We start from the raw sequence: 13,930 nt of genomic DNA, 5'->3' as shown, positions 1-13,930 counted from the left end.
ACAAGGACCCAGATCTAACGTCTACAATCGATGAAAACGATGAAGATGACAAGAACAAATCCACCAGAAACTCAAAACCCTAATAATACTCGACAAAAGATTTGCGTATGAGTTACACAATCTCCTGCTCTGATACCAATTGATGAAACAATAACTTAAAGATCGATAGATTCAGTAACAGTAAAGTGAATCAAACTATAAGAACAATAATCAAAGATGTGTCGACTGTTTTATATAATCAAAGCTTTAGAAGAGTTCGCCAAGAACTTTTCTGTAAAAGCAATGTAGGGCAATACAAAATGATTGACCTAGAACGATACATGTATGCACTATAAATAGTCTAACCCTAGCATCATAATGATGGATGGACAGGCCCAATCTGTTAATAAAGACTAATTACGTACATAATAAATTTGACACGACATAATAAATAATCCAACACCAAGTTATCCATCGCATCCAAATGTCCCATTGGAACCGAGTAGTCCAATGGAATGTAAGATGTGTTCAGAATCGAAACCAACAACAAGTCACCCATCGGAGCCAACACCAAGTAACAGCCCATCAGAACCAAGCTGTTGGAATAAGGATCTGATGGCATCCGAGAATCACATTCGCACCCCGTCGTAACATGAGACTCTGATGCATTCCGATTGGTCGGAACCAGCCGTAATTCTTTGCCTTGAATCCCATTCGCAACGAATTAGTCCAAACAACTCTGATGTGTTCCATCCTTTGCAACAGTCTAAATGTGAATGTAACACCTTGCGATCGTTCGCACCCAATCACACTCGTTCGCATCCATCAACAGCCCGTCACAACTTATCGCCTCCAGACTCATAGTTTTCGCTGAAGAAACGCCTTCCGACAGATTGTGATCGTTCATATCCGTTCGCAACCGATCGTGACCACTTGTAGTTGGGCTGGAAATTTGAAGTTGGAGAATCGCCTTCCATAATCGCATCACTAGCACCATCCTTGTTCACTTTACGAGGACTACAATCTTTTTTGAAGTGACCTGGTTTGTTGCAATTCCAACAAACCACTTTTTCCTTCTTCTTGGAAGACTTGTAATCCTTTCCTTTAAACTTCCTTTTTCCATTAGACTTTTTGGGATTCTTTGAACTTTCTTCTTCCACCATGCTCACAAAAGGGGAACCAACTTGGTTCTTGCCTTTAGGATTGTTATCAAGTTCTTGATTCCTTAAGGACTCTTCAATCCGTAAACGGCTTCCAAGTCGAGTCAAAGTTAATTCATCTTTGTTAAGTTTCAGATTATGTTTAAAATCTTTCCAGGAAGGGAGCGGTTTGTCAATAATCACAACGATAGAAATAGTTTAATCCATTTTCAGATTGTGTTGAGCAAACTTTCCCTTGATCTTTAACATTTCATGGAATTGTTCCATAACAGGCCTGGAGTCAGTCATACTGTAACCCATAAAGTTATTGACAAGAAACTTCTTACGTGAAGCATCTCCAGTCGTGTACTCTTCCTAAGTTCTTTTGCAGTTTCAACATTTTGATAGATATCAAACAGAGAGTCAGACATACCATTGAGAATATGACCATGATAGATGTAGTCATCATTGTTCCACTTTGATCTTCTTCTTGTTGCCTCCAAAGTAGGGGTGTGTATAGGACGTTTTTGTTCGGTTATTGGTCAAAACCAAACCATAACCATTATGATTGGTTAATGCATTTTGGTAGCCATTGAGTATGGTTAATATTGGTTATGGTTAATGGTTTTTGTCGGTTAACAGTTTTGGTTAATGGTTAATATTGGTTAACCATAATGTTCGAAATAATATAAATGGCCAAAGTATATTGGCATAAAAATGAAAAGAAAATACAAAAAAGTCATTGGCGCAGTATATTGGCATAAAAATGAAAAGAAAATACAAAAAAGTCATTGGCGCCAATGTTTGTAACCTAGCTTATAGTAATAGAATAAAATGTGTACATTTAATACTCAAAGTGAGATAACACATAGTCACATTCAAAATAAAAAACATTCAATAAAAATATAATTAAAAAAAATTGACATTAATAATTTCATATATTGATAATTGATATTAACATTAAAATAAAGCCAAATATTCATACATGTTCAATGCAATTAAATCAAAACTGTAGAATAAAAGAGTCAAACGTTCATATTGTGTGTTATATTATGTGTTATCTGGATTTAAAAAAAAAAAAAAGGGGTCAAACACTCATATACATTCAATGTGATTAAGTCAAAAACAGTTTTTAATATATCACAAAGTTAAGAAGAACAAAAACTTAACTTACCTAGAAGTCTTGATTATAAAGTCAAAAAATCCTTCGAATAGGACTATAAAGTCAAAACAATCTTTGATTATGATTAACGGTGTGAGAAGCCTTCGATTAGGATTATGAGTGTGAAGATTGAACTAATTATGAATAATGTTTACAAATTGTAGAATTAGTCGATTAGGAATTACAACATTAATCGATAATCTAACTCAATGCATGATTGGAAGATTGTGTGTGTCTGCCTGATCAGCCTTTGATGTTTTGATTGCTCGCCCGTCTCCTGATAAGTGAGGATTAATGGATTATATTTTAAAATTTTAATGGGTCTTAAATAAGTTTAACTATATTATTTTATATATAATCTATAATTTTTATATATTAAAATATAAAGTTAGCGATTCGGTTAATAATGGTTCGGTTAACCTATAAAACCATAACTGAACCGTTAGTTATTGGTTAACAAAAATTCGAAACCAAACCAACGGTTTTTAAAATGGTTCGGTTATATTGGTTAATTTGATTTTGATTCGGTTTTTCGGTTATTATGCTCACCCTTACTCCAAAGTTTCATCTTTAGCAAATTCTGGCATGGGTATACTCAGAACATACACCACTTTCAGAGTAGTAAGAAGAAGTGCATCTTCTTCTGCCATCTACAAAAATCTTGCCCTTCAAATTTGTTCAGTTTGTCAAGCTTGTTTGTCATGTCCTTCACGTAATCACCACTTGCCATGATCACAAATACTTTGATATTTGTTAGAATTTTGGGGTAAGAATTGCACTTGGAATTATGAGAATCGTGTTACACTTTCAAATCGAAGTATTTTGGTGGTACTCTCAGATCCTCAATTGGATAAGACTCGTAAAATGAGAGAAAACTCCGTGTATACCAAAATTTTGACCAAAATATGGTTAAGTATGCCACTTGTTTGAAAGCTGTCACAAGATAGTTTTTTTGTCCCAAAATTGTCTCCAACAATCAAACCTATCACAAAAAAAACAGACATTTTAATAAGATAAATACAAGGTCAAAAACCAAGTCCATATTCACTAATTCAGATTTCTAATGTAACCACTGGATAATAGCTATAACCGACGGGTAAAACACCAAACTGCGAAACCAATGTGAGTTGTTCCGACGAGTTCCAATCTTCGCAGATCATCGGAGGTACACTCAAATACAATTGGTGAAACAATTCACCAACATTATTGTCACTAGGGGCAAAACCAGACAAGTTTTCTAAGAATACTTTTGAACAATAATAATAACATAAATTAAGAATGAGTTTGTTTCACCTTTTTAGATGTGGAACTTTTGTCCATCTCATTCATGTTTTTTTGGTTGTACACCTTTTATCTTGAGGACATGAGTCTAAGTCTAGTCCAACCGAAGTAATAAGTGAGAGTCGTTTCGCTAGGCATGCAATACAAAGTAGTAAAAAGAATAAAATAAAGAGAAATCAAATATCATCCTGACTTTTTCTTCCTACTCACTAAATCAAAACAAGTGTCAAAATCAAAAGGGAAAATTAAGAGATGGAAATTAATACATTTCACATGTCATTGTTTTATATGAGTGGAAAGATAAGTAAGAAAAAAAAAAAAAAAAAGGTAGGAGGATATTTAATTTTTCTAAAATAAAATCCGACTCTAGCTTACGAATAATGACTTATGTATTTACAGTAATTTTGGTCTTTTGTTTGTAGACTATACATACAGGAATAGAGAGAAATGTTGGAAGAATGAATATCAATCTAATCTTGCACAAGCAGCGGCTCATGCAGATCTACAACAGTGGATGAATTGCTGCCGATGTCATCTACTACAGCTTTATCCACATCTTCTGCCAAAGCCTTCTCAAGAGCCGACTTTGCAACTTTCGTCACAACTACCATCAACACCACTGCAACCAACCAATTTCAGTACTAACTAAATGAACAAGGTTTCTAGGGCTATTTTCGAATATGCAAGAAATAGCAACTCGTTTTCATTTATTTGTTCCTTAGAGCATAATTTTTATTTCTTCCTATTATTACACTTTCAAAAATATACCCAATCTAGGCAAGCAGCTTTCATCAAAATACAAACCAATTTTACTGCCATGCTCCACTTGAGTAGATTTTTTCAAGTACAATAGCCCGATAATTGGGTGGGAGAAATTAAATATCCTCCTACTTTTGTTCCTACAAATCCTACTACCCAATTAAATGATGATATATGTCATATTAGTATATTAAAATATCATTAAATGAACATTAAATGTTACACATGTCACTATTTAATTGGATAGGAGGATTTGTAGGAACAAAAAGTAAGATATTTAATTTCTCTTTTTGAAAGTACAATAGCTTAAATAATATTTAAAAAATGGAAAGTAGAGTGTTGTAATATGAAGAGTGGAAGTAAAATGCCATCATAAATTAATAAATGGAAATACGTTGTTTCTTGTTTCAATAATGAGGATGGGAGAGTCCATGTCCACATCCCAATTTTTGCGTTGAATGAAAATTTGCAATTTTTGTCCCAGTGACATCATGTCATATAAGGAACTTACCAGACACCACAAAACTTAGAACAACTAGTGCCTGCGTACACCAAAAAGAAAATTTTCAATCAGACAAAGTTTATTTATTTACATTACGCATGCGAGATAGATGGATGGTATAATCATCAATCACATAGTATACATAATGGAATTGAAAAGAAAGAAAAAAAGAAAGGGAGATCACCAATCAAAACGTAACTTCCCCAATTTATTCTGACCTAAACGTAAATTAGGAAACTTTTAAAAACAAACAAATCAAATCCCAGCAATAATAAGATAAATACCATAATTACTAATAATACTAAATTATTAAAAGTTGTACAATACAACTCTTGTTGCGTTTTTGGTATTTCTTCTCACGATTCAAACCATCAAACATCATTAGATAATTATATACTAATTCTAGGACGGGATGACACAGAACAAACTTTCTAGTTTCTAGGGATGACCTTACCAAAGGTTTTCTTATTGACATCCAGTAAGTACAAGGCAATGAAATGAATGCATTCCAAGTCAAACACAAGCACGACTAATGAGATGCATGAACGAAAAAATAGAAAATATTCAAAATAAAACAGGCATAGGCATAGACATATATATATTACCAAACGAGTTTTTGAGAATTGACTCCATTCATGAGTAACAGCAGCCAGGTCCTTCAAAGTTGTTCCAACATACACAAGTGCAAAGGTAATCGGCTGATAACCACATAAGTAATAAGTATAAGTAAGTATGAAAACAGGGCATGGTTAAATGTCTTGAGTGAATTGATTATACCATACCATCATTCCCAACCATGAAGCCATCATGTACTCCCATATGGAAACTGGAGTCACGGATAAAAGGTAATTCAACATGTTAAACGGAAGTAACGGAACAAGCCGAAGCAGCAAGACAATCTGCCAAGCCAACATAATTTATTTTAGACCAATTCTTTTTCTATCATATCATTAAGATTTAAGACACCAACACCATCATAAGCAATAAAATAGTAGTATATGATAAAATTGCAATAACAAAAACATCACCGCGAAATAATTCTCTATAAAAATGTTAATTAATTTGCTATGCTAATGTAAGGTCAAAGGGTAACAAAAGAACAAAACTATTCAGCTGCAATGCATTATAGAAAATGATAGTATGTTATGTATTTTTCTTTCCTTTAAGGTCCAATGGAATCTGACGAAAATGGTGCATATTTGGTTGCCAAATGGATGGAATTCACCATTCCTCCCAAGCTCGGAAGGATTTCAATAGCATTTCTTCCCTTGTCTGGTAAATGGCCAACATATCCCCCCATTATATGTATATATTAAAATGAATAAATAATGAAGTATAATTAAAAGGTATTTAAATTTGAATAATATTTCTGAAACTGTGTGTGTGTGTGTGTGCCTCTAAGTGTGCATTAAAATAAATAAATACATAAATAAAATTGAATTCCATTCTATTTCCTGCCCAACCAAAAACGTGAAATATTACAATTCCTTACGATCCTAATTTCTTAATGGAACATTTGGTTCACATAATGTTTTTGGAAAGAATTGGATACGTACGTCTAAGGAATTGAAATGTGAGGGATTTGGTATTCGAAGGAATTATAATGTCACACGTTTTGTCGATACTTAATCAAATGGATTTCAAAAATAAAAGTTAGAGTAATTATTTATGATGGAATATTGTTAATTTTATCAATTTCAATATATATATAAAATGGGATATTTTGGTCTTTTAATAAAAAGGAAAAAAGGAATTAAATTTTTTCTACTCACACCAAGGAATGTTGAAAATTGAAATCCATCAAACATGGAATTAAAAGGATTGAATGCCTATGGGATCAAATTCCATCCATTTTGACAAGGCAACCAAACACGGCAGCCATGGAAAGGAATCTTAAGCAAACATGCCCAAAGATTGCAATTCTTTTGATAGATCTATGACCCTTGAGAAAACATATGCACCCTCGTAATAAATATCCTTTCCTGTGAATTCCGGATTTAGAATTCAAAGTAGTTGCTACATTCCATAAACATAAAAAGGAAGGATAAAGAGATTTCTTGCTCGTTTCAACCTAAAACATGCAAAAGTTATGCTGTTTAAGTAATTTGTAGCTTGATTGTCAATGCCAATACTTTTGTTATTTATGCTAAACCCACCCACCATATGAAAAATGGAATCAAAATACCTTAAATCCAGATTTTTCAATAGCAATTGCAACAGCTTGAAACTGTGGGTAATCCTCCAACTTGGAAATAACATACGATCGCCCAATCTGCAAAGAAACTTAAGAGAAACAAGATTACGATCATGGCATGCTATAAAAACAACTTGATTTAAAAAATAATAATATTACTGTTCTGCCCATAAGGAATGCTGCAGTTGCACCAATCACAGCACCAATGGAGTCAGCAAGAAAACCGATAGGCAAACCAAAGAGATAACCACCACCCAGCTGGAAGGGAAGAAACACCGCTATCACTATCACATACACATACACATACACATACACATACACTTACACACACACACACACTTGCTTTTGGGTGTTGAAATCAACTTACAGTAAGTACTGATGCAGGAACTGCCAGAACTGTTAAAGGAATATATGCAACAGCCCTGCAGGGTCAGTTCGGTTAGGTATGATTATGTTATGCCAATTGCCAATTGCCAATTGCCAACCCAAGAAAGTTTCAAGTTATAACTACACACACACACACACAGAGGCAAAGACAAGTCACAGAATCTAAAAGTTTTAATCAATGAAATGGTGAATGTTAGTGTATGCTGTATTAGACAGACATGGTGTCTTGATTCAATAAACAACATTATCATTAGTATACATCATATTATTGCTTCAGCATTGTTCAAATGTATATTTGACATGCCTTTACCATCGTTTTGTCACTAATTGCATGATAAATGCCGGACTGGAGACAAAAGTAGGGCACATAAGATACGCATGATATGATCTAAAGACAAACTGCATGTCAAAACCATGTACAATCTAATTAACAAAAATGTTCATTTGAAACTAAAATCAAGACAAAGTAATAATCCTAGACGTTCATGGGTAAAAAGATGTGTGTTGCTATTAAAAAAAAAAAAAAAAAAAAGTAGACTGCCCATACTAGAAGCAAGAGCAAAGTACATTGCTATTATCTGCAATTTTCCCTTGTAGCTTAGTGGGTGAGTAAAGCCTTCTGATATCATCTCATTTTATTTATTAGAATATTACAATAACCTTTTTTTTTTTTTTATATTTGTGACATTGGGACCACAGGCTTTCATCTGTTATCTGGATACTGGTTCCTTAAAGTTTCTGTTAAGGTAGCAACCCCATGATGCAAAATATATATATATATATATATATATATATATATATATATATATATATATATATATTAAAAAATACATATTTAAGAAATACAAGTGCAGTAGCTGACAGTGAATTGGGCAGCTAAATCTGATTGTTAGCTACCTCTACCTCTACCTCTGAAGTGAATGGTTGGTGAGATGAAAGATGATGTCATGTCCAAGTATTTGAGTGTGGTGATTGTGAACATGAACTTATGCGAGAATCCCACAAACTCGATACTCAAAAAATATTTAAGGAAGTTTGTTTTTGTTTCTTTTACACCAAAAGTACTTCACCCGGAAGAATTCTTTATTTGTTGAATAGTCTATGCAGCAGCCAAGCGGACTATTTCAGTCATGCGGAATTCAAGACATAGTTAAACGACATCAACCTAATATAAGGGAATTAAGGGTATTCTTGAATCAGTTTTTAAAGTATTATTATACTGAATTACTCAAGAAAAAAGGTTTTAATTCAGGGAAGGGATTTGATATCCCAAATTCTTGTTCTAGCACTTGTGAACATGGAAGTTGCTTGATCCAAAACAAACTTCAAATAGCAGAGACTTGATACCGAGAGAGAGAAGGAGATGAGAGGTTTGTGTTATTAAGACGAAGACCAAGACCGATCATCATGCTCTTCAGCATATTCTGGACCACAAAGAATGTGAATGTAACCCTATACTAATACCACATAAATGTTAAGTAAACCAATGTTGGGTTGCAGACACAAAGAGCAATGCAATTTGAACTTTTGAAGAAGAGCCCTCTCTAGTTGTTTGGGTATTTCAGATATGTTGACTACAACAAAATTGCACTTAGTGTTGCTAAACCTCCAGCACTTAAAGAGATGTTCTTAAGGACAGCCTTAGTGTGTGTGGTAGGAAAATGCTACTTACTACATACATATGAATATGATGGATGGATCGATCGATCATTGAAGCTTAAACTTTTTCATACCATAACCATAGATAGCAGTATACCCGCAACTCAAGTCAGAAAGTGTCCAACAAGCAGTTGGTAATTGAGATTCCAGAAATTTTATGGATTTTGTTATCGAGTAAGTTTGACCACTTCCAAGCTTTTACACAGTAGTAGCTACTAGACTTTTTATGAAGCAAGCTTGACATAATCAATTAGTAACAGATTCCTTACCAACTAAGTTTTGGAAGGCTCACATGGACAAACTGAGATCTTAAACAGATACAGTGTTATCGATGGCGATAGCGAGGTCATAGCGACAACCTACCTATAAGCTATGTCGCGATAGCGATCAAATAGCGACGGCTATTTCATTTTTAGAGAATACCTATTAAAAAATTTATACTACTATTACTTTCACCTAATTAGCAATTATAACTAATAAATAAGCTAAAAATCCCAAGACTATTAACTCAAATAAGTTCTAAAACATGCATACTACCAAAAAAGACTATTAATCTTTGATTGCAAGAGAAATCGCAGGAAGAAGGAAAGGAGCTGGCAATAGTTGAAGAAGCGGAAGGGAGGCGGGGTCGAGAGAAGAGCGTATGAACCTTCTTTGACTTAGTCAACTAAAAAAAACCCTAAAACGGGTCTATAGATACCGTATTAAAAAAAAAAAAAAAAAAAAATCAAGAATGTCGCTACGTCGCGATGCAGTCGCTATTGAGCCCATAGCGACCCTTGAACGCCTCGCCTCGCAAAACGCAATAGCGGTCGCTATGCTCGCTATTGATATCACTGAACAGATAGATACCTAGAAATATATGTATGGGTCCCTCCAGTCCCAGTCCCACCGCCTACTACTACTTCTGGATGGGTCATTAAACGGCTTCCATTAGCAAACTAGTGACTAGTCATACTCATACAACGTTCCACGCTTTGAATGTCTCCCTATTTTTGATCCAATACATTTGTTACCACTTTAACTTTCTACCAATACCACCGTTGTTGCAGCAGCAGACAAACATTAGAGCATCCAGAATTGGAGCTTTTTCAAGAGCTTATTGACTACTGATTAAGTTCAAAATAAGCTGTTCAAACTTAAAAAACCTACTGAGTAATGTTGAGCTTCTCCACCAAAAAGCTCTCGTGTTGTGGAGGGGATGAAACATTTGCATTTGCATTTGCAGTGGGAGATTGGGTTTGTATTTGAGTTAAAGCATTAACTTATTATGGTTAATATGGGACTTTTGAATGTTTGGAATAATAAAAAGTGCTTATTGATCAATTGTTTCCTTCTAACTTATTTAAAAGTGTTCATACCTCAGGACCTACTAATCCTTCGTTTTAACCCTAAAAATAATATGTTTTCATGACCAACGACGCGCCTTTCATCTCTGTCTGTCATTGTACATGTATATGCAGAATTTGCCAAGCACTAAAAAACAATTCATCCGCATAATCTAAACCAAACACTTTTACAAAAATAAAAAGTATTAAATTATTTTAAATAAGCAATCCCAAACACCCCCTCAGTTCACATGATGGTTTTCCACAAATTGGCAACCTTACACAACTGTCCAGGAGATGAGACAGGACAGGCTAAGATATGAAACTTGCTCCTGAAAAGGAGTGTAGGAATTAGGGAGGGACCGTTTCTACTTTTTAACTTGAAGAAGGTGATCACCACATCTGCCACTGGAAATACTAGACAAGAGAAACACAGCCAACTCACAGGTTTTGCTACTTCAATGGACAAACTCACAACACTTGGGATCTTTCAGAATTTGACATTTGAGCTAATCATAATCCTTGAGGAAAAGGGTTACTCATTTTATTAATTTGTAACATTAAAGTAATCTTTTTCTATTTTGCTCGTTTTTGGACCACATATTGTAATAATTTCTGCTCTGGGTATTATTAGTTCCTTAAAGTTTCTGTTAGGATTTTCATATTTTAGATTTGGCCGTGAGATATAACTATCTGATGAAATGGTATCTTCTTTTTCATATTTCAGAAATACAATCGTGCCTGGTAGCTAAATCTGATAACCACTCTACATAATCCCATCCTACTCTCTGTTACAACTGATAATAAGTTGATCAAACATTTATGATTGAATTCTAACAAGACAAACAATTTTTGAAGCCAAGTAATACCTCAGATTCACACAAACAGTGATATTGGTCTACTTACAATGCAAGAGGACCCCAAGGACCAAGATCTTGCTCAATCCATAACAAAAAGTCCTTCAATGTCTGGAAAAAAAAACGCAAAAAGTATAAACAATAAATAACTTCTACAGAACAGACGCTTCAAGTTGGAAAAATACAACTAGAACAAACAAATAATTCGCCTGCTCATCTCCAATTACATGAATCAGAATTGGAAATGAAGCCCATATTACAGGGAAACCAGATGGTTGTGAATTGGAAACAAGTAAATTTGGTAAAACAAATCAAGTAAAAAATTGAAGATGAAATGAAATGATAAAAACTTAAACCACGCAAAAAAAGAAATCGATGATTCAGCTAAAGCAAGATAAGATCCAAAATGCTTAGATAAATAGATGATGACCTTTTCAACGGGCAGAGTAAAGCAAGCGACGGTGATGGCGGCTACGAGGAGAAGAAGGAGAGTAATTCTAAGAAAGGAAACCCAATTGAACGACGCCATTAATTGATTATGTTGATAAAAAGAGCCTCCTCCACGCTGCTCGTCGCCTTTCTTATTTTCTGCTGCGGTGGTTTGCTTTGACGATGAGCATTGCCTCAAACCCTCGGTCACGTGTTCAGAATTCCAGGATACCCAAATGTTGGATCATAGATTCATATAGGGACCAACAGTTGACCACCACGGAACACCCAAACCCCAACACGAACCGAGGTATTTTGTTTGGTTTGGGTTCTTGGTTTCCTCTAAATTGATTTTTGTTTATTTTTTGTTCTTGATCAGATTCGGGTTGGAATTAGAATGAGTGTATTCGGTTTGATTCTCGATTGTAGAACCGAATCAGAACTAGGGTATTCGGTTCTGAATAAGGGTATTAGGTTTGATTCTTATTTCTTTATTTCCCTAAATCAGTTTCTAGTTCTTCGGTTTATTTGTAGAACCAAATCGGAGTATTCGGTCCGATCTCGATTCTCTATTTCCTACTTAATCAGTTTTTAGTTTTTCGGTTTTTAGTATGGTCCGGTCTGAGCCCGAATAGATGTGCATCCCTAGATTCATAGATGGGATCAACTCATAGTATTCCTTTATCGGGGCATGTATAAGTTAGATCATCAAATGGCTTCTAGCTTAGTAGTATTAGCAGTATTATCAGGTGTTCTCTTTCTCCTTAATTTTCGAAGTCGAGATTCAAGTCTCATCTACGATATAGATAGATTTATGAGTACAATAGATTTGTCGTTATATATATATATATATATATATATATATATATATATATATATATATATCCTCCCTAATAAATCAAAAAAAATTTGTCACATGTCCTCTTCTCCTTCATTTGGACACATGTCATTTTCTATAATTTTTGAATTTTCTATTTTCCACTTGTAATTTTATTGTAATTTTCATTTAATTAAATTAAAATTTTCACATTTAATATGTAAGGTAATATATATGTAAGATATTTATTAGAAAGGCTTTATATATGTAATATATTCAATGTATTAAAGCCTCATTAAATTTAATAATTTAAAATTTTTCTCACTTTTTTTATAAATTCAAACTTCTCATATTGTTAAAATTTCATATTTAATTTTTTTTAAATAAACTCATTTAATACATGGGTCTCATACCTAGTATATATATATATATATATATATATATATATATATATATATATATATATATATATATATATATATATAGGGAAGGGTTATTTGGAAAACAAAAAAACCCTAAAAAAACCCTAAAAATCATAATAATGCATAAAAAAATACTTAGAGATCACAAAACTTTTTTTTGAATTTTTTTTGAAAAAATCGCAGCTTTCTATAAAAATTCGCTGAAAAAAATTTTGAAACTTTTTTTTTATAAAAAAAATAAAATAATAAAAAAATTGATTTTTTATTTTTTTTTCAGCGAATTTTAAGAAAAAACTACGATTTTTAAAAAAAATTTCAAAAAAAAGTTTTGTGATTTCTAAGTATTTTTTTTATGCATTTTTAGGATTTTTAGGGTTTTTTGTTTTCCATAGAACCTAAACATATATATATATATATATATATATATATATATATATATATATATATATATATATATATATATATATATATATATCATTATATACTTATAAATAAAACATTTTTTCTTTCACCACATTTATTTGAAACTCCCATGACTTTTCAATTTCTTTCTAATAATAATTATAATTTGGTTAATTACGTTAAATAAATATCAAACCTAAAGTGTAATCATATATAAACTAAATTTCAATATTAAAATAATATCTTTACATCTACTTAATAAAGTTATATTTTTTAACTTTTAACATATTATACTTAATTTATTAGTTTTAATATATTGTTGGATGTAAACCATTATCATTTTAAAGATACAATTTTGGAACAATTTGTATAAAATACTTAAATTATTAATTTAAATATAACATTACAGGGTCAACTTAAATATAAATTTTAGTTTAACTTAAACAACTCAAAGAATATTTTGTAAATAGTCAAAAGTGATAAATTGTAGTGTATTTCTAATAATGATTATAAGTTGGTTAATAAGGTTAAATAAATATCAAACCTAAAGTGTAATCATCATCATCATCATAAAGTTATAAAGGAAGCATTTTTCCTTTCACCACATTCATTT

At 32.7% G+C, this 13,930-nt stretch overlaps 1 protein-coding gene across 1 annotated transcript; it reads right to left on the bottom strand.

The window, feature by feature from the left end:
• Positions 1-3,801: 3,801 nt before the first annotated feature.
• LOC145136885 (SNARE associated Golgi protein family) lies at positions 3,802-11,919 on the bottom strand. Its single transcript, XM_079070997.1, has 9 exons — positions 11,678-11,919; positions 11,297-11,358; positions 7,384-7,438; positions 7,176-7,274; positions 7,008-7,094; positions 5,605-5,721; positions 5,428-5,520; positions 4,832-4,862; positions 3,802-4,180 (listed from the first exon to the last, which is right to left on the bottom strand). Exons 1-9 carry the CDS (start codon positions 11,774-11,776, stop codon positions 4,032-4,034), a joined length of 792 nt encoding a protein of 263 aa, XP_078927123.1. The 5' UTR covers positions 11,777-11,919; the 3' UTR covers positions 3,802-4,031.
• Positions 11,920-13,930: the final 2,011 nt, after the last annotated feature.

The sequence above is a fragment of the Lactuca virosa genome, chromosome 9 (genome assembly GCF_052849685.1).
Source record: "Lactuca virosa cultivar CGN04683 chromosome 9, Lactuca_virosa_CGN04683_v6, whole genome shotgun sequence".
Lineage (NCBI taxonomy): Eukaryota > Viridiplantae > Streptophyta > Magnoliopsida > Asterales > Asteraceae > Lactuca > Lactuca virosa.
The sequence above is the reverse complement of the archived record's forward strand: the minus strand, read 5'-3'. Positions and strand labels throughout refer to the sequence as shown.

Coding starts and splice junctions, on each gene's coding strand:
- LOC145136885 (XM_079070997.1), bottom strand. CDS start 11,776: ATGGCGTCGTTCAATTGGGTTTCCTTTCTTAGAATTACTCTCCTTCTT. Junction 7,095..7,175: donor CATTCCTTATGGGCAGAACA/GTAATATTATTA, acceptor GTTTCTTTGCAG/ATTGGGCGATCGTATGTTAT. Junction 4,863..5,427: donor AATTCTCAAAAACTCGTTTG/GTAATATATATA, acceptor TGGTGTACGCAG/GCACTAGTTGTTCTAAGTTT.